At 32.9% G+C, this 22,035-nt stretch overlaps 1 protein-coding gene across 1 annotated transcript in view; it reads right to left on the bottom strand.

Annotated features, from left to right (window-relative positions):
* The window catches only part of LOC127722718 (uncharacterized), a 33,054-nt gene that overhangs the window by 1,156 nt on the left and 9,863 nt on the right, over nt 1-22,035 (bottom strand). Inside the window, exons 4-5 of the mRNA XM_052229343.1 lie at nt 9,970-10,320; nt 9,067-9,123 (exon numbers count right to left, since the gene is read on the bottom strand). Of these exons, the coding sequence (XP_052085303.1) occupies nt 9,067-9,123; nt 9,970-10,320 (408 nt within the window). The remainder of the gene's footprint in view (nt 1-9,066; nt 9,124-9,969; nt 10,321-22,035) is intronic.

Below are 22,035 nucleotides of genomic sequence, written 5' to 3'. Positions count from 1 at the left end.
TTGTGCACAAGCACGTAGTCCTGGAAATATACACAGATAAAAATGTAAAAACATAGTAAATTTAAGGGCATACGATACAGTAGCAGGGGCAGATAATAACATTTTTAAAACTTTTCGTGTCGTTTTCGCGACGTTGTTAATCAGAACGTTGTAATTTCGCGATGTTTCTAATAAGAACGATTACATTTCGCGACGTCGCTTTAGATGTAGTCACATTTGCGGAAATCCACTGACGTCATAATCCCGATTGCGCGAATTTGAAAAAAGTACCTGCAATGAAAATCGGCAAAATCACGATAATTATTCCTTTATTCATTAATAAGGAAGTCAACAATATTAACTTCGAATGGGAAAAAATCAAATCCACATTCTTTATTTTGTATGTCTGTTATTTCATATAGAAAATGAATAAGAGATATGAAACACATAAGACATCGATGAGAGAGAAACCCAACTACACAAAAAAAATTTTTTATATAGTTACTTCACCATTTGGCTAACTCTAAATCGTAATGAGAATTGTACGGATAAATTTAACAGAGACTATCAACAAAATGACAAAAAAACGTAATAAATAATGACAGCGCATCTTACTGCTCCTGACTTTGAAAAGGTACATTAAAGAGTTTAAAAAACATTTTTAGAATTTAACCCGTGGAATATATAAGTGTATGAAGGAGAATTGTCAGTTAAAATGACTCAGTTATAAGCCCCGTATCATAGACCAAAAACAAAAACGCACCCGTTGATGTGCTAAGCATATCCTCTGTGTACATATTGAGAGAGAAAAATCGGCACACAGGAATTAGGTATTTGACAGACCAGAGTTGCAACTAATTGATGTTAAGTTACTGACCAAATACGAAGTCTTTTTGTAAATTAGTTTCTCTGATAAGAAACAAAATATTTGTTGGACCAGACAATCAATGTGGTTGCACTCACTCCTAGATTGAAGGTATAATACAGACAAGTAATTCAATGATTATATGTACCGTAATAAAAAAAAAACCTGAAGACAAGCTTAGGTAACTTATCTATTAATACAGAATCATTAAATTTCATGCTCTAATATCGACTGCTGTATGGAATGTTATACTACACTGTAATTGACTAAGCTGACCCGATTTAATGTGGGTATGATTTTGTGTTCATGTAATGCCTATAGAGTAGGTCGTTAGTTTTCTTGTTTGAATTATTTCACATTTTCATGTCGGGGCTTTTTAAAGCTGACTATACGGTGTGGCTTTTTCTTTTTCTTTTTTTTATTGTGTTGAAGGCCGTAGGGTGACCTTTAATAGCGTTTATATTCGTCATTTGAACTATGGTTGATAGTTGTCTCTTTTGCAATCATACCAAATGTCCTTATTTCTATATCATCCCCCTAACTTTATAATTTTGTCATGTCGGGGCCTTTTGAATAATTAAAACTATGTTCAAGCTGTGTTGTCTACATGAATTGTATGACTAATGTCGGACAGAGAGGCAAATTAATTTTTTTTATTAAGGTCAAGTTACAGTAAATGAACGCCATCTAGCGGATTCCGCGAAATGTTGCGACGTTTTGTACGAGTTACGTCCCATTGACCAGATTTAGCAATGTTGCAACCGGCGACTTTCTGACGAGACAACGTTATTTGATGGAAAGTATGTTACTTCTAGGAGAATGAAATTGTTTGCTAAAATTGAAGATGAAGAAATGCTACAGAATTTTGAAAATTAATATGAATATAGTCAAGAAGACTATCTTCAAAATGAAAATAGGGAACTTGACTTGCGTCAGGGAGGTAGGGTGGTAACGTTTGAGCTTGGATATCTCGCCGACCAGTTAAAACAGTGTAAAAACTGTAGCTCACCACTATTTCTACATAATTGTGATGAGGAAAAACAGTGTGATCTCGGAAGTATTCTATATGTAGTATGTTAGAAAACGTCCCTACAGAAACCCTATAAGGCTATATTCACTGGGAAAAGATATCGTCCAGCAGAAAATAAGAAGAAGGGGATGCAAGTTTGGGACATTAATACTAAACTTTTAGTCTTGGTAAGATATCCCCTATTTTTGAAAATAACCACACCAGTCGGAACAAGTAAAAATATTTTCTAATTCCAGAAAAGGGAATGAACCACATACAATTCTCAGCTGCGTCAGTCAGTCTTGAAACAGATGACACAAAACGATTTTAAATTAACATTAACCCTCTTTACGATTGCAACAATCATTTAATATTTATACATCACAATTGCTAAGACTAATATAACACATGATGATAAACAAAACGTTATAGAGATTCATCGCTACAGTTTGTTTTCTAACGATTTTTTGTAATGGTGTTTTCTTTCACGTCCGCAATTTTGTGAAAAGTTTTCGAAGCTAAAAATAGAACACAAATCCTTAAATAGATACATGTATAAATAGTATATGGTTTGATGAGTTATACATGGTATATTTTTCCTAATGAAAGAACATCCAGTGGATCCTAAAAGAATTTTCTTAGTACTGATTAGTATTGTTATTTCCTCAAGGTAATTGATATATCAATGGTTAAAAAAATAACTGGAAACAAATAAAAATTTGTAGCCTGAAAGTTGCATCTCAAATATAGAATAGAACTGTTCTAAATTTAGCTGCGGAACCGTAGCTCTTAGGTCCTTGTGTTATTTTTTTGACTTTTTGCGGACCATCTATCTAAAAAATAACATAAGGACCTAAGAGCTACAGTTTCGCATCTATTCTCAATTCTATTTCACTCATACAACTTGAAGGTTAAGAACGAGATTCTTTCGATCATGTCGATATCAAACTACTAATATATACATGTGTGTGTATCTACTAAAAAAATATGCACACACACCTTCAGTACCCAAAGTAAAATGAAAAAAGTACTTGAGTAATACAGCAACCAGACAATAACACCAGGCCACAAAAAATAGAAAAGGAAAAGACATCTGATGATGTGCATGTTGTGCATTTGTGCAGATGGAATTTAACATGTTAAAGACAAAATTTTCAGTCATGTTTCAGTCTGTGTGTGGTTGCTTTTTTTAGGGTTGATACGCTTTTCAAGAGCTTCATTAATATAAATTGTTTTGTTAAACATAAGGCCGTTAGTTTTCTTGTTTGGATTTATTCACATTTTTCAAATCGGGGTTTTTTATAGCCGACTAAACGACATAAGTTTTATGTCTTTTTTAAGTCCGTTGTCTACGATAGTCTGTAATTGTTTATATCCACATCATGTGAACTTTGGTGGATAGTTGTTTCAATGGCAATCAGACCACATCACCTTGTTTTTATATTTATTGGTGTCAAATACAGTTGCTCTCTGATGCACATTAATTTATTGTCACATATAATAAGATTTAAAAGGGGTTTGCAGAATAAAAGATAATGGCGAATTGAAAATTGAATAGAGAAAAGAGCCAAAAAATAAATAAAGGATAGAGAAGAATGGTTCGCAAAAGTATAAAGAATAACAATGGAAAATAAAATAATAAGTTAATACATGTGTAGTGGTTAAAGACATGAACCATGTACAGAATAAAGCAATCATGCAATATTAGAAGAATTTTACAATAAAATCATTTATTGAGGATTAAACAGAATAAGCGTTATATTCAAAATTAAAGAAATTTGCCATTAAAATTATTAAAGAATACAGAAGTTAAGGAGACACACTTCATATAGACCCTTAAGTTAATCGTTGTATTATCTCGGTGTTGTTGGTAATAAACAAAAAAATCACTAGTCAAATTATGCAGAGGGTGTTGTATTTGATGCACTATATTCTTATCTTCCCGTTCCTAATGTATCTTCCATATTTATTGAAGTTCACATTGATCAAAGCCTTAGTTTAGTATAGTTTCATGTTAATACTATACCCCCACTATTTTGTTGCATTTTGTGTATCGTGTACTGATTCTATATATACTTCGAGCATATACGTGCTCACTTTTGGAGTAATCTTTAACGTTTTTATTTATACAATAAATTTTATACAGAACGAAAAGAAATTATCAAAGATGTCAGTTTGTATGCGTGTTTTACTTGTTAACTTGCAGATGTATTAATAACCACATGACACTCTTTCAATAATTTGTAGAAAATTCATTGATGATAATATTTGTCGATATATGCGATGTAAAATTCTATTAAACAATTGTATAATCTTTGTAAAACAGACGACTGTACAGACATAATACAAATTGCAGCAGCATATGAGCAGAACGCTTTCTGTCGTTATATAGTACCAAAAGAAGCTATCAAATGTTCCGCTTGTAAAGTTACCGGTTTTTCAAAAAGTGGCCAAATCTTATATCGGAACGGAGAAATAATGCAAACAGATGACCTGCAAGATAGTCTAAGAGATTTTATCAATTGGTTACCTGACACAATGCAAAGCTTTTTATTCGAGAGTTTTAGTTTATTCCATGGAGAATAATTCTTTCTTTGATATTTTTGAACAAAAATGTAAGGGTTCTGTTGACTCGCTATCTTTGCTGAAAACTGTGCTACCAGAGAGGAAACAAACGGGTAAAGGTTATAACCAGGAGAGCCTAGTATTTGACATTCTTGGTGTCAAATACGACGCACATAATGCCGTTGGAGATGTTCAAGCATTACAACAACTAGTAGAACATGTGTCGCTTCCCACTGAGAAAGTGGCACAGGCACCACACTCATTCTCAGTGGAATATGTTTCACAGTCTTACGAACGTGAGGGGTCTGATGGTGTTGCCAATCTCCTATCGGAACTTCTTTTTTTGAAAAAACCAGAGTCACAAAAGATAAAATAATTATATTACATCTTTTTTTGAGTCAAGACATTGGGATGATTTCTATTTTTATGTTATTATTTTTGCGTTCATGTACTTACAAAGTAATTTCTTCTGAATTAGTAATTGTTTTAAACATTATTATTGATAATGAACATATCACATTTTTTACAACTGTAACAGTTATAATTTAATTTGAAATACGTGTCCATAAAAGAGGGTCTGACTGGGGTTTACGGAATACAGAATAAAAGGCAAAAACTGCAGAATAACAGGCAAAAAAAAAAAATAAGAATAGAGAATGATGAGGTGCTTAAATATAAAGAATAAAGAATACAATACTGGTAGTACAAAATAAAAAAATAATAAATGAAGGACCCTCTATCCAGACCCTTATGATAAAAAGAACCTATCAATACAAAACACATAATCATCATGCGTAATCAACACCAAGAACTTTGAAAATTCATACCATGATAACTTGACGTTATGTAATAAAAATGAAGACGTCACGATTTTTGATGGTTTTTTTTTCAAAATGTTGAGGTTGCGTCGTTTCTAGAGGGAAAACGAAGTCGGTGACCATATATTTTTTTCACATCATCTTATTTGTTAGACATAGAGGAAGAAATCATCATTTTTAAAAAAAATTCTATGGAGTGAATCTCGTGATTTACACAGGAAACCGAAAAGAGCAGAAGAAAAATAAGGATTTTCCCTATATATTTGAAATGTAATTTAGTACCCTCTCGGACCATTTTAAAAATGGCTTTTTCTCGAAAACGAAGTCGGTGACATATACTTTTTTTTTAATTTTCTGATGTATATTTTCAATATCTAATTGAATTCTAAATTTTAAAAAAATCTATGGACTGGTCATTTACTGATCCTTGACCTTAAATATATCTGTTTTGTTTCCGAACATTTCTTTTCTAAAAGTAATTTACTAGAATAATTTTTCTATCCAAGTTTCGTAACAATTCATAAAGGTTTGGCAAATATGATGCTATTTTACGAGGAGCCAGCTTTATTAATTTTCATGATTAATATCATTGGTTTAAAAAAAACACCTTGGCTCTACCACTGAAATTGACAACGTAGTATAGTGAACGGCGGGAAAGATTTCACGACGTTGTTGCGAATAAAACTTATTCCAACGTAGTTTGGCGCCTTATTGGCAAACGTCCCGTTTGCCAATAAAAATTAAGGTTTATTGCTTTTATTGAAAAAACAAGCACATGGACCCCCAGTTTTTTCTTTTGCAATCGATCAAGTTCTGTATCAAGAACGCTCCGCCAAAATTTTAAGAAAAAATCAACGATAGAATTTTTTCTGTACTTCTGTGTAGACGCAAAAATATTTTCAACTTCTTTATTTCACTTGTATTAAAAGAATTTAGGATATAATTATTTATTTCAACCGTTAACTTGTTACAACATGCTGATGCCATGGATCAAGGGAACATTTTACAAAAAACCCGGTTAAAATATGACTGTTCGTTCAAAAGTATTGGTACTTTCCTTAAAAGTCCTTATTTATGAAATTTCAGGGTTTTTCCTTCAAATATGCAAATTTCAAACCAAATTATCTCAAAAAGTAAGTCATGAAGGTATATTTTTCTTTGCATATTTCAAAAGTACACATCGAAATTGACCTTCTACCAAAATTTCAAGAAAAAATGAACGAGGGATCTCTACTGTATCGTATGCCTTTAAAGATTAAAAGTACTGATTTTACGTGTCGTAACGTGCACAAAATTACATAGATGTGCTGACGATACGGAAACTGAATCCATCTTATACACATGATTTTTCCACCGATTTTTTTGTCTGTGCCTTGACGCATTTTTTACAAACTGACTTAAATAATTTATAACAGTGGGTTATCAAGTGAACGAAAACAAAAGAAAATTCACTCTTTTTATGATAGAGTCGAGAAAGTCAATAATAAAACAATACCGGTGACGATACTGATCAAAAGTGTTTTCTAAAAAATAATTGTACATTTTAAAGAAATTATTTGTTAAACTGTGTTATTGAGAATATACATGCAAATACACGATGTTTTATGTTCAGTATTTATCGAGATAATTGCATTAGAAGCTTGTGAAACTGAAATTTAAAAAAAGCAAATCTTTGCTGCGTATTGATAAACAAAATTGGAAAAAATCATTTACATACAAAATTGAAAGATCTTTCGGGTCACCAATTTTTGGAGTGTTCCAAAAAGTCCGTAGCATGTTACAATTTCCCAAAGTATGCTTATTTTTTTCACACCTAAGTTATCGAGCACACCAGTCTGCTCTTGTCAAATGTACATTCAATAGAAAAATATTGTCTTTTCGTGAATATAAAAATTTAAAAGTCTGTCTGTTCAGGTTAAAAATTGAAGATTACTATTTTTATAAAGCAGGTATCTTTCTACTATTTTGTATACAATTTTAAGAAAAGGTCGTCTCGAGTTTTGTACAAGTATTTGCGGTCTTCTCGATCTATTCACATTCAATGTTTACATCGAAACAAGGTCTGTTTGAATTTGCTTAGTAACTTAATTTTAAAAGTGCCAATCTTTGCTGCATATCAATCGATACCTTTGGATTTTTTTCCCTGACTTTCTCTGATCTAGCTGTATATATATACGAATAATTATCATATTGAAGAGAGGTATACAGACAGTACAAAAATTAATTGAAGTTGGTACTCAAGGAATTTATTCGCATAGCAACATTTTAAACCAATTTTACTCCAAAGCTTCTATAGACTGCTGTACTCGTCGTTTGCTACTAAAGGAGGAAAATGATAAAATTGAGTGGAAGTTTTGTTTTTATTTCTATTTTCACTATTTACCAGAACGTTTTTCCGTGAATCCATAATCGATAGCGTCCTTGCAAAAATGGGACAAACATTGAGATGATTTAGTTTTCAGTGTTTACAGGGGAGGTAATATTTTGTCACTAGATTTCCCACCGTTGAAGCGATCACTATTCGATAAAATTATGTAGCAGAATACTATTTATTCGCAATTAAGTTACGTGTATGTCTTAAGCTATTACGGGATTTCACATAATCACTGTATATATTTTTTAGTATTCAATATGCAAAATATTTAATTTAAATTTACAAATACGTTAAAAATTCATTATAACTATAGTTATATTTATTATGAATTATCTTTTATTTTACCTGTATTACCTGTAAAATGAATGCGCGCAAATGTAATCAAAAGCTGCGCGCAAAAATAAATAAATCCCTAAATGCGCGCAAATGTAATGTGCCCCATATTTTTACCTGTATTTTATCGGTAGATCAAAGGATGCAGGCATTCAAGGAATAAACCGGACAACAATGATTATCGTCAGATTTATTTTCTGTGAATCAAATGTAAAAACAAATAATCTTATTCCAAAAGTTAAAACTTTACTGGTGAAAATGTGCATTTACTCATTGTTGAAGGCCGTACGATGCATTTGCTCATTGTTGAAGGCCGTACGGTGGCCTATAGTTGTTAATTTCTGTGTCATTTGGTCTCTCGCGGAGAGTTGTCTCAGTGGCAATCATACCACATCTTCATTTTTATATTTACTGCACTTTTCATTTTGTTTACATCATTTTTCTTACAGAATGATCAAACGACCGGTTACATCAGAATGATACTAACGAATGGAAATGTCTTGCCTATCGAAATATCTCAAATCTTTTAATTAAGTACATGTAAATTTTAAATAAAGAAAACGCTTCACAGACATCTACACATTAATGTAATAATCACAAGGGGCCTCGGTGGCCGAGTGGTCTGTGTAGTCGAACTACTATATCACTAGCCTGTCATCGCTGAGGTTGTAAGTTCGAATTCAGAATGTGGCATGTGGGCTCGACTCCAATCTTAATTGACTAGAATTGTCAGTTTTTCCACCGAAGTTCGGTGGCCCTCTCTGGATTCATCCACCAATAGAAACTGACTGCCACGAAATAGCACAAAACACCAATCAAACAATCAATAATAGACTCAAATCTTGATTATATTTTCGTGAGTTATTCATAAATGCAATTGCTTCGATCAGAGACTTAATAAAGAATATGTTTTATAGAGGTTTGCAAGTTACTGATCAGTTGTATCAAACAAAGTTTTATGCAAATTATAATTTTTACCAATTTACCGACACATATAGTCATTACGGTTTGCACGCAAAAAAGGGAAAAATGAAAAGTAAAAAAAAATATCTTAAGAGAAATGTAGAAAAGTTTGAAACGTACGCAACTATTTAACGATATCACTCATTCTACAATGACTTACCCGAGCAGTCTTTTGGTGAGATATCTAATATATAATCCAGGAACTTGCAACTTGACTCTTAAAATAAAAATCAGAACAATATCAGTAAGTTGAACTGTGAGCTATTTATCACTAATGATACACTCGCTATAAGTGTTTGGAAAACAGGAAGTTGATGAGAGATAAATGTGAAAACACATCCCATGGTTTATCATGTACTTTACATAAAGCCGGATCACAACTTGAAGGAAGGTATATTGTATGGTTCTCAAGCAAAATGCAACGAAAACTTCCTACATAGCCATTATGGGTAAGAATATATAAGTATTCATTAACCATGACATTGATATTTGAGACTTTATTTTATATCTTTTGTTGGATTACTGCATCATTAACGTATACCCACATGGTATAAACTCAGTTGATCCCGAGAACTAATCGCTTCACCTTTTGATTTGAACTAATTTGTTCAAATTCCGACTCAGCATGTTAGTTTAAATTTAGAACAAGATAGAATTTAGAATGATAATATATTAACATATAATTGTTAGACATGTCTGATTGAAGCATAAGAAATCCAGGACATTGAAATCTAAATCACTAAATATTGTTTACCATTCATAGTATTTTGAAGATACTGAATTTACACAACGACAATGTAATTTGTCATTTGCATATAATCATAATATAATTAAAAATAAAAAGATTGTTTTAATGACAATAAAAACAACTCCAAATGCACCACTGCCATAAAAAATGAGTTCGATACTATCGACCAATGCTTAAAATCCGGACAAAATTATCGAAAAAATTCTGTCTCTCCGCGATATTTATGTTGTGTGAAATTTTTTCCCTTGATTATGAAATTTCTTTTTATAATGTACTGGATGAAATGATCAAGTTATCAAAATATTATATACGTACTTCTAACCCGACAATGAAATTCATTTGGTTCTTCTGTAAGCTCAACTTTAACTATTCTTTTCCGGTTGAATTTTTCTTTGAATTCATAGTCTTTTAGAATCATGCTCAGAAATTTACGTATTTTATCACTGCCGGCGTGTCTTTCCCACAGTTCTTCAATGGCCTTCTCAGATGACGGGTCAAGTATAAACAATATGGAACCTTTGTATATTGATACTATATCGGAATCTAAAATATCTCGAGCGGCTTGGACACGCTCTACACTATATCTTCTTATAATAGAGTCTTCTGCGTCTTCTTCCATGAGCAATACTCTTTGCATTAAATTCGTATTTCGCAAAGGTCGTATAGCTGTTGATTAAAAGAAAGAAAAGAAAAAGATTATCAAAGTCGGTTAAATAAAGTAACACAGGGAAATAACATACAGCCGTGGTATCTAGTTTAGACATATTTTATTGTGTAAATAAGCAATAGGATTGGATATAACTGAGATATTACAACTATGATCATCCTCTCAAAATAATTACAATATGCAAAAATTCAAGATGACAGCAAATTTACATTTAAGTACAATTAGAATAAATATAAACAATAAATGTATTATCGGAAAAAATACCTATAGGTGTGATTCGGGAAGGAGACAGTTCGATACGAATACATCTAAAGATATAACAATATTAATCGAAGAATCTATACTACTAAAATAACGAGGTCCAGTTTGTTAGCCGGCATGACGTAAAACGACGAATCAACTTTAGAAATAAATTATATACTGTATAAAAATTACACCATTCCAGGCCCTTTTGTTTTCCACATAATTAATAATACCAATAATTAACAAGTTTCGGGTCGAATTCGATACTGATACCAATAGTATATGTAACTTCCGGTTGTAGTTACCTGTTACCTTCTGTAAATCACTCTCTATCAGGAGAACCTGGAATTCTTCCAGTATTTGTTTTATATCTATGTTACACTATAGTACACTATTTAACAAGTCTGTTTTCTTCCACCTCAATACCACTGTTAATTTTGGTTAAAAAAAATAAATTTAAAATATAGTAAGTCTATTGTAGAAAGAAAACCAGAACGGGTTCAAACAGAATAAGTTGAAAACAGAGAAAACTGTGCACCTTACAATCAGCATGACTTTATCAGATGACAATACGAATACTAAAAATCCAGGCTAAAAATAAGGCACAGATGCTTTAATTCAGTTATGGACCCGCAATGTCGCGGGTGTGGGTGTGTTCTAGTAATGTTTATGGCGTATATAGCTATGTATAATTCTGAAAAGGTTTGTATTTTGTTTCACGCTAGTTTTGTCTGTTCAAAATCAAATAGGTTCTATTGAAATAACAACTAAGTGTTGGATATGTATGGATAACTGATTTCTAAAACAATCTTAGAAAAGATCGATAAAATCTTCAAATGTACGCCTATAAGCACAGCTAAGATCATTCACCAAATTAAATTTATAATAATCAGCTTTTTGGGGCCTACTGTGTAGTAGTTTATTGCGCAACATATTTTCTCTCCTATTTCTATGTTACCAAAGAGAAAAAAATCATATCTACGGATAACATGTTTGAAATTTGGAGATGACTAAATTGAACTAATATCTAACACCAGAAATTTCCATGCACGTTTCGAAGAAGAGAAAAGGGGATCATAAATTATTCTAATTGACATCTCGGTACTCTATTGTTCAAACAGTTTCTAATATTATAATTATTGGTATCTACATAATCTGAGAAGCATCCAATATTTTTATGAAATTTAGGCAAAATTTACGTCTATTTCTTCTAAAACACAAAAGTCTTCCATCAACTTTTAAAAAAAGTGATACTTTGTTTGCAAATTTTTTATGTCCAGTAATAATCCTAGATGCCTCAATCTGTAAACATTCAAATTCCCAAATATCTCTTTAACGGAACCCATTTCATAGCTCCCATAGAGATATCTATAACAAGCAGGTATTTTTATTTTCACACAGAGAATGTTACAACTTAAAAAAAACTTAACGATTTAAATTATCACTTCATAAATCACGATTCGCTATCAAGAAATGATTGATTGTTGGATTGTCTCAACTTTCAACTCACTAGTAATATTTTTAAAATGTCCCAAATTAAACCTGACGTGACTTTGAAAATCATGAAAAGTGATTCTCGCACAGAACCCTGGCAACACAACTGATTTCAATTTGTTCGGAGTTCATGTGATCTAGATAAAAATCATATGTGAGAAACCTTTTGATTCTTCAAACCAAATTCTACATCTAAAGAACCAAAATATCACAATAACAGATAAATAATCCTACGTGACAAACTGTTAGTATGAAACATGCTAATAACACAAGATTGCTAAGTCGAGGGGAACGAAATGTTCCCAGTCGCTGTGTAAATGTGGAATACAATTTTGTGTTTAGCATAAAGTTGTACAACAGGAACTGATATAGCATGTTTAGGTGTATTTTTTGGTGTTATTCAATTGGTCAAACATGGGATTGTTGTTGGACAATAGTAAAAAAAATGATAAAAGTCCCAATTCTCCCATCAAATATTGGAATGAAATTGACGGTACAATGTGGTCAATTAGGGATAATGAGAAATAATTCTACCAAGTATAGTAGATTTCTGTTAATCGGTCTCATTTGTTGCGTTCACAAGGAGTTAATATATATATATCATTGATGGAAACGTTTTTGGTAATGAAAACGAAAGTATGGCGTCCATCTCAGCCTAGATTCTACAGCAAGCGCTCCATAAGAACCAACCTTAGAAATTTAAGAAAATTAAACGAAACGTCACCAATTTATTGATTAAAAAATAACATCAAATCAATTTTAAGATCAATTTATTAAATTGGAAAATTTCTTTCTAATGTCTTCTTATATGTCATTTCGCGATTTGTTTTTGTTAGATTCTGTGTGATTTTTGTGGTCATACATTAATGTGAATAATGTGCACGCATAAATCACATGACATATCCTAAGCTTAAGGCTTGTAATCAGAACTTGCGCACATAACTGTATTATCTATATGTGTATATCTAATGTGCAAATGCAACATATTCATTAGTCTTCAGTAATAGTTATACACCGAGGGATAGGTGTGTCTGGATAAGAAACCCCGACGGCCGGAGGCCGGAGGTGTTTCTTATTCAGACACGCCGTATCCCGAGATGTATAACTAACTTACACCTAATGCTAAACCCTACATTTGTTAACATTGATTATTAAATGAAAAAGAATGGATAGCATATTTTTTGACAAAATCGAACCATGAATTATAAGAAAAATATTTTTTTTTACCTAAAACCCCACTAGTAACCTTACTTTGGCTATGTTCTTTCAAACTTTGGCAAGTGAGTAGATTTTACAAATGTCAAAGTTGCTGTTTTGCATATTCCCGTTAAATCCGGGTGCTAATATGGATCAGAAGTTCAAGGTTGACCGTTTCGTGCATTCTTATTACAAAAAAAATACATCATGCTCCTTGTATGCAGTTGTCAGTATGGACGGGTATAAGACGGACGACATTTTGAGTCAAGCGTTGGATTTGGCAGAAGAGACTAAAGATAAAGGCAATATTATAACCCAGAGTACTTACCTGTATCAGTTTAATGAAGGTAATCATAAATGTATTTTTATGTTACGGTTTTGTAAAAAAAAGAAGCCCCCCCCTTTCTCGAGAATAAACATTCATATTCGGACACACTGAGGGATAGGTGTGTCTGGATTAGAAACCCGACGACCGGGATCCAGGGGGGGGGGGGGGGTGTCCGGGAGTTAGAATCTCTGTTTTTTTAAGATCAATGCAAAATAGAATAGAGACATATGACTGGGATCAAAACTTTTACCTTCAAGCAAAGGAGTATTTAGGGAGCAACCATTTTAACTTCAAAGGGTTTTTTGGGGGGGGGGGGGGGGGGGGGGGGGGGGGAGGGAAGGGGTATGGTTTTTTGTCGGAGTCAGAAATTTTTTTCTCGCAAATCGCGAACAATTTCATTTAGTTTTTCAACGCTATCAATCAAATTATTTTTCCCTTGAAGGATTTTTTTTATTCAAAATAGATGCTTAATATTTTTTTTGCTATTGGAATTTCCTAAAATGTGTTTTTTAATATCTTGAAACAACTTGTAGTGAACACTATTAGTAATTTTTTATGTTCATGCTATTTAAAAAATAATCAATTTCTATTGTAACGAATAACAATGGACTTTGTTTTCGGGATGTAGAAGCAGGGGTTTCCAGAAACCCCGCTCGTCACACCCTGTGGTCAAAATCCATTGTTATTCCTAACAATAGATCTATTCAATTTACACTTGTTTCAGAAATAGAAACTATGAAGTAAAACAATAGAACTGGGGTGTAATTTGCATAAAACACTTCATGACTATCAAAGGTACAAAATATTATTTAATCATCAAAATTTTCGGCAGGAAAGTTGCACTTTCCATGTTTTGTGTAACATGTTATTTTAGTGAGTCTTTATTATTGGTAGAATGTCGTATAGAGTGTGTTCTATTCAAACTTTTGTTATATATCATCTACGATTCTGTACATGTTAAAACATGCCAAGATATGCAGGTTGAGTATATATTTGAAGAATACATATATGTAATTTGAACATGGAAACTAAAGGAAGTAAAGTGCATATTTATTAACTTTTCATTTTGAACTTTATGACTAGCGTAAAAAAACTCATCCAAGATACCAGACTTATAATTTTGTATGCCAGACTACAAAATGCTTCTCAGTGACGATCGAACACAAAATGTTAAAAGGCCAAATAAAGTACGAAGTTAAAGAGCATTGAGGACTAAAAGGAGTTGATTCACTAACCTATAACTTTGGCCCTAAAAATCAGAATTTTTAAACTGCAATAATATTGTGAAACTTGATGAAAACGTTTGTTAAAATGTTCAATTGTTTCAGTAAGAGAAGAAATGTTACCATTTGCGTCATTAGTGATGTATTTTTGACATCATAAATGTAGGGGACTTTCATTAAAACTGATTTTTAGCATAATTTAGCAAAATTTATGACACATTGTTTCAAAATTAACAGTGACGCCACCCCTCGCTCATATACCATGTTGTTTACTTTTCAACCAAAATATAAATGAGCAATGGGTGGCGCTACATATGAAATCATGAAATAAGGTGACAAAGGTGACAATTTCAGGAAAAATTAACTAAACTGAAATCTTTTCCTATTTCAGGCTAATATATTTGTAATATATGAAGCAGGCATACAATTTTTTTATCATACTTTCAAAAGTAATACATTGAGCAATACATGTACATCAGATTTACTCAAACAACTGAAGTTTAAAATAATAACCTTTACAGGGCCATTAATTAGGGTTACTGGCTCTACTCCTTTCGTTAATCAGCTGTTGCCCGCTTGAATTAAGTTTGATGTTAAAAGGAAACGCAGTTGACTACTATATAAACATTTAAGCGATATTTCGTAGTTTCTTATGATGTGTAAACATTAATATTATTATTGAAATGATTAATTTTTTTTCGTGGTCATATATCATAAGATCAATTGGCTGAAAGAAGAACTTTGACTTTAATATATTATTACCAAATGAGGACAAACTGTAGTAGAAGTACAAAACCGATGCCAATAGGAACACGGGCAATCACACCAAGGGCACATTAAAGCTGTTTCCCTACAAATTCTGTCGTCCGTTATCCAAGCAATGACTTATAAGTTAAAATGGTCTGTATATTTTAAGAAACTATGAAATTCCAACAAGCTGTTTAGTTCAACGAACCATAGATAACATTATTCATGTATGTGAAGTTATCGGCTGGTTCGTTAATCATTATTCATTTTTTCTACTGAAATATAAAGCCTTACATAAATTACAATTTCCTATTTGTGATAACTAGATTTTTGTCAATAAAATGCAATAAAAAATGTACTTTTAAAACATGACATTTCAATATACGAAAACAAACGGACCTGTTTCTGTATTGTTATGAGTTACAATTTATGACTGAAATCAGCAAAGACCCATCGAAACAACATCTGATACAAAAATTTAATAACACGTTAAGATATTTGGATGATATATTGGCTCTCAAAATTGACGACTTCAGTATGTACACTAAAGAGATTTATCCTGCTGAACTGACTTTAAATAAAGCTAATACTGACAATGAACACTGCCCTTTCCTGGATCTTGATATCTATATCTTTAACGGGAAGCTTAATACCAAAATTTACGGTAAAAGAGATGATTTTTCATTTCCTATTGTTAATTATCAATTTTTAGATGGCAACGTTCCCTTGTCACCATCTTATGGTGTTAATATGTATCAACTTGTTCGATTTGCTCGTGTATGTAACAATGAATTTGATCTTAACGAAAGAAATCTCTGTATTACTGAAGAAATTATTACACCAGGGTTTTCGATATAACAAACTAGTCAAAACATTTACTAAATTTTATCATCGGTACAAGGACATCATTCGTAAATATAAATCAACATCCAGACATCTTGTACGTTCAGGTATTTCACCTCCAATCTTTTATGGCAATATTCTTTACAAAGCACAAAAATGTCGTCATTCACCTCAAAAGCTTACCAAACCTTTAAACAGACTTATTCAGAAGGGATATAGTTACGATACTGTTGTCAGTTCATTAAAGATGGCATATTTTGAATAAATATTGATTCACTCTTTGTATCGGAAATTAACACATTTATTCTAAAACCAGTTGTTGGCATGATACGGGTTATGTTCTTCTCATATATTTTATGATGGTATGATACTAAACCCCTCACGGGAGGGATTGTGCTTGATGTTCATATGATGAAGATGCGTATTGCTGTGTGTTTGTTTATTCTACTTTGGCTAGAGGTATAGTGGGAGAGTTGAAATCTCACAAAATATGTTTACCCCCCCCCCCTGTATTTATGGGCCTGTCCCAAGTCCGGAGCCTCTGGTCTTTGTTAGTCTTGTTTTTTTAATTTTAGTTCATTTATATGTTTCGGAGTTTAGAGTGACGTCCATTTTCACTCAACTAGTACACATTTATGTTTAGGGGCCAGCTGAAGCCCGCCTCCGGGTGCGGAATTTTCTCGCTCTGTTGAAGACCCTTTGGTGGCCTTGGTCTGTTTTTCTGCTCTTTGGTCGGGTTGTTGTCTCTTTGATACATTCCTCATTTCCATTCTCAATTTTACTCTAGTAACATTTTAATATAGAAATGGAAATAACAATGGAAAGCCAAAAAATTAAAAAAAAAATGTTTGAATTGACTTGTTATTAGGTAAAATCTTTAATCTTCATAATATTATGCATACAGTTTGCTAACATAAAGATACAAATAACATCAAAAGAAATTTGAGTAAACATCTTGTCTTCGATGTTTAGGGAAAGTGCTAGTTGATATTGAAAATATGAAGCAAAAGACTACCGGAGACCGCTTAAATGACCGTGAAACCCTCCTGATTTTTGAATGTCAATAGAATTTGTCTATACTTTTGACTAGGTATAGATACAGATCCTATCCATAGGATTTCCCGAGATCATTTCATCTTCGGTATAAACGGAGGGCTAAATTGACACTTTAAGTCCCCAGTGCATACCGAAAAGGACATTTTTCAGAGATATTTTTTTTATAGTATTAATATCTATGCCTGACCTATCTGTTACCCAAATTTTTTAAAGACTTTTAAAGACCAAGAAAGTATTACTGTCTTTAAAGCGGCCCCTGATAATCTTGCAATATATGATATCAAACTGGTTCTTTGTGCCCTCCGTAGATATTGACAAAAAGTTCCCACAAATTCCTTTTAAAAGTATCTGTCTTTTTATATTACCTTACTCTGTACATAATTTCATGACGATTGAAAGATCAGGATGGTATATGTTACTCAATTGACCCTTTTCCGTTGATTTTTGTTGATTTTTGGCAGTAAAGTGACACTTTAAGTCTCCCGTTCATATCGAAAATGAAATTTTCAGAGATATTCTTTTTATAGTATTAATATATATACCTGGTCTAACTGTAATTCAACTTTTATAGACTTTGAAAGATCAAGAAAGTTTCACTGTCTTTAATGTGGCCCCGGTAGTCTTTTGCAATATATTTTGATACAAAAGCGCTTTGAAAATGTCTATAATGGTTTTCCATAGTTTCATTTTAAATATTCTTTTAAACATCCTGTTTTTATTATATTTTACCGAAAAAATTTGAATTTCGAACTTGCTGCGGGCGGCCGGTTGGATATTGAATATCGAATAACAAATAACGAACAGAACTTCACATACAAATAGACTTTTTCATAAATTTTAGTAAGATTTGACTCGCTGAATATCGAAATGATTATTAATTTAAATGTTATACTTGCTAAAATATTTTTAAAAGAAAATGTTAAAAATAATTCAAGATTTGTATAGAATATACTTAAAATCTATCAAAACTTTATCAAAATTATCTTTTGAAAATTCATTTCTCTACCCTAAGGATCTTTTTGTTAGGTATACATCAGTAAAAGAGGCGATCTTGTTGAAAAAATTATCACGAAAAGTTATAAACAGAGTAGCTTTCCTGCGTTGTAAGACCGAAAAAATGACGTTGTACGCTTTATTCACTCACAACGCGGTAAAAGATTGGTTATACACCGAAAACAAAGTCAGTGACCATATGATTATTTTATATCAATTAAACGGAAATTTATGTTGCCAGAACAAATCCATTTTTAATAGAAAGTCTATGCTTCAGTTTTAAAATATTTGTGATTTTGATAACGTTTGTCAACAATTTTAAGTGCTTTCTTTACACATGTACATCTATTTTGAAAGAATCAATTCAATAAGATTTCAGAAATGAAAGAGACAAAAGCAACATTTTTTCGATTTACGTTTAAGTTTAACGTATCACAGTTGCATGAAAAATCTTGTAAAAAGCTGTAAAATGACCCATTTACTGTAATTTGACCTTAAATGTAAAAATGTTACATTCTGTATTTGTCTATTCGATGTCAGGAGACTGTAATTCAGTGGTTGTCGTTTGTCGCTGTCTGTCATATTTTTTGCGTTTAATTTTTTTCATAAATCAGGGCGTTGGTATTTTGTGTGAATTGTTTTACAATTTATCATTTCGGGCCTCTTATTGCTGACTTTATGTTATGGTTTTCTTCATTGTTGAATGCTGTACGATGATCTATTTTTGCTTACATCTCAACATTTAATCTTCTGTGGATAGGTGTTTCGTTGGCAATCATACCACATCTTCTTACTTGTTTAAATATAATGTATATATTCTGTTAAACTAATTTGATAAACATGACAATCAATGTACTGACTTAAATAATACGCTAAGAGGGACGAAAGATACCAGAGGGACAGTCAGAAGTTCTATGACACAATGAGAGCAATCGCAGCATCGTATCATGAAATATATATATAAATATTTTTTCCTTATCTGCACAGTATCGTCTATTCTAGACGATCCGGTACATAGTAAATTTGCTGGTTGGTCCTTTTTATAGACTTCTATATTATTTTCCTCTGAATGACCTGTATTATGTTATTCACATAATCCCAGTGAATTTAAGTTTTCAGCTCTTATATCATGAACATCAATGATTATTTTAAACAACTTAGAGCTATTAAACAAAAACAAATTAGAACTGAACACCACTTATCTAATTTAACCCATTATGTGTATAATGAAAGTATTCCTAACGGACTACAAATCAAGCTTATGCCACAAACACCTGGCAATTTATCCAACACATTACTTCGCAAATGGGATCAAACCCTCTACCATTGTTCCAAGCGGTTAATGGTCCTCCTCAAACAACACTGCGAAGAATATCTGAAAACTCTTACTGGCGAATTTAACACCCTTTCAAATCGCTGCAAAAAAGATCTCACATCTGACAATTGTGATGCTATCAGTGCTCGCCTTAAAGACATAACAACCATACAATCTCAAAATTTGAGTGAAAGGCAGAAAAGAAAATTCCGTAGGGATGGCATCGAACATATCAATCCTTCTTTACCATCTGAAAAAAAGAGAAAACGAGTAAGGCGCTTTAAACGTAGGTCACTAGAGACTGATTCGCCCTCCAACATTGTGGTCAATCTTTCCAAACACCAGTTAACGGAAGCTGAAACATCTCTTCTCTCGAGAGGCTTAAATTTCTGTCCTTTACCTGCCCCTGTCAATGAAACTAAATTGTCGGAAGACCTTGACAATTTTGCCAGAAGTCTACGCATTAAGGAATATTTCGCGTCGAAGGAGAACAACAACAGATGCTCGGATAGCGACTCAGAAATTTCAGAAGACGAAAACAACTACAAATTTATAAAAAAGAGTACTTGGATCCCTAAACCGAGCAAAAATGCCACCTTGGAATCATTTATTGACAATTTTAAGTCGGACATTATTAGAAATACTAGAAATAACAATAAACCTTTTGACAATCTTACCAATGAAGAACGAACTGCACTGAAAAACTTACGATCTAACGACAATATCGTCATTAAACCTGCAGACAAAGGCAGTGCAGTGGTTGTCATGGATAAATCTGCCTATATTCAAGAGGCTGAACGACAACTTGGCGATGCAAGGTTCTACCAAAAACTAGACTCTGATCCTACTACATCTTTTAGCAGAGAAATAACTGATAGTTTGGTAGAAATGCACAACGATGGTTTCATCGATGAAAAGACTCTAGAATATCTGAAACCAGAAAATCCAAAACCGGGCAGATTTTATCTTTTACCTAAAATTCATAAGGCCAATAACCCAGGAAGACCTATAGTTTCAGCGAACGGTCATCCGACGGAAAAAATATCGGAATTCGTTGACTTCCATCTTCGTCAACATGTTGAGGACTTACCATCTCACATCAAAGATACTACCGATTATCTTAGAAAATTGCAGGCCATAAATCCACTCCCCTCCGACACGACACTTGTCTCTATGGACGTCACCTCCCTCTACACGAATATTCCACATGCAGATGGCATTGATGCATGTAAAGAAGTTTGGAATTCCCGACCAGTGAAATATCCACCTACTGAATGCCTGGTCAAAATGCTCACGCTGGTACTCAAAAACAACAACTTCACTTTTGATGGAGACCATTATCTGCAAGTTAATGGAACTGCTATGGGCACCAAAATGGCTCCATCATATGCCAACATATTTATGGGCAAATTAGAAAAACAACTCCTTGAATCTTCCATCGAAAAACCGCTTTCCTGGTTTAGATTTATAGATGATGTGGATATGAAATGGAATAAAAGTGACGAGGATTTAGATACATTCATCACTCATGCCAACAACATACATCCAAGTATCAAATTTACTCATGAGAAATCTAAATCCAAAATCACCTTCCTCGATACCTCCAGCTCGCTCACAGATGGCATCATATCCACTGATCTATATTCTAAACCTACTGACACTCACCAATATCTGTCCCCTAAAAGTTGCCATCCTGCTCATTGTACTAAGAGCATCCCGTACAGTCAGGCACTCAGAGTCAAGCGAATATGTTCCAACTCAGAAACAACAAAAAAACAACTACGTCAACTCGAAACCCGCTTGAAGAGAAGGGGCTACAAACACAAAACTATCCAAAAAGGCTTTCAGAAAGCGGAAACTATTCCAAGGAGTAAACTGTTAGAATACAAATATAAAAAGAAAAATAAAAGGACTCCATGTGTTCTTACTTACCACCCATCTCTCAAAAACAGCATCGGTGTCATTCGTGAGCATTGGAAAACAGTTGAAAAGAATTCCAAACTATCCAAGATTTTTCCCGAGCCTCCCATGATAGCTTTTAGGCAACCCAATAGTCTGCGTAACCTGCTGGTGCGGGCTGAAGTGTCTGATAATAGAAGTACTTCTGGAGAATGTCGTTCGTGTGATGAAAAACGCTGCAAATGCTGCCTACAGATGCATCACTCATCAACTTTTCACAGTAAGGCAACCGAAAATAACTATAAGATATTTTGCAATGTTAACTGCAAAAGTATGAATGTTATTTACATTCTAGAATGTTCGGTTTGTGGCCTCC

The sequence above is a fragment of the Mytilus californianus genome, unplaced genomic scaffold (assembly GCF_021869535.1).
Source record: "Mytilus californianus isolate M0D057914Y unplaced genomic scaffold, xbMytCali1.0.p SCAF_1, whole genome shotgun sequence".
NCBI classification, from domain to species: Eukaryota; Metazoa; Mollusca; class Bivalvia; order Mytilida; family Mytilidae; genus Mytilus; species Mytilus californianus.
This window is presented reverse-complemented; position numbering and strand designations above follow the sequence as displayed.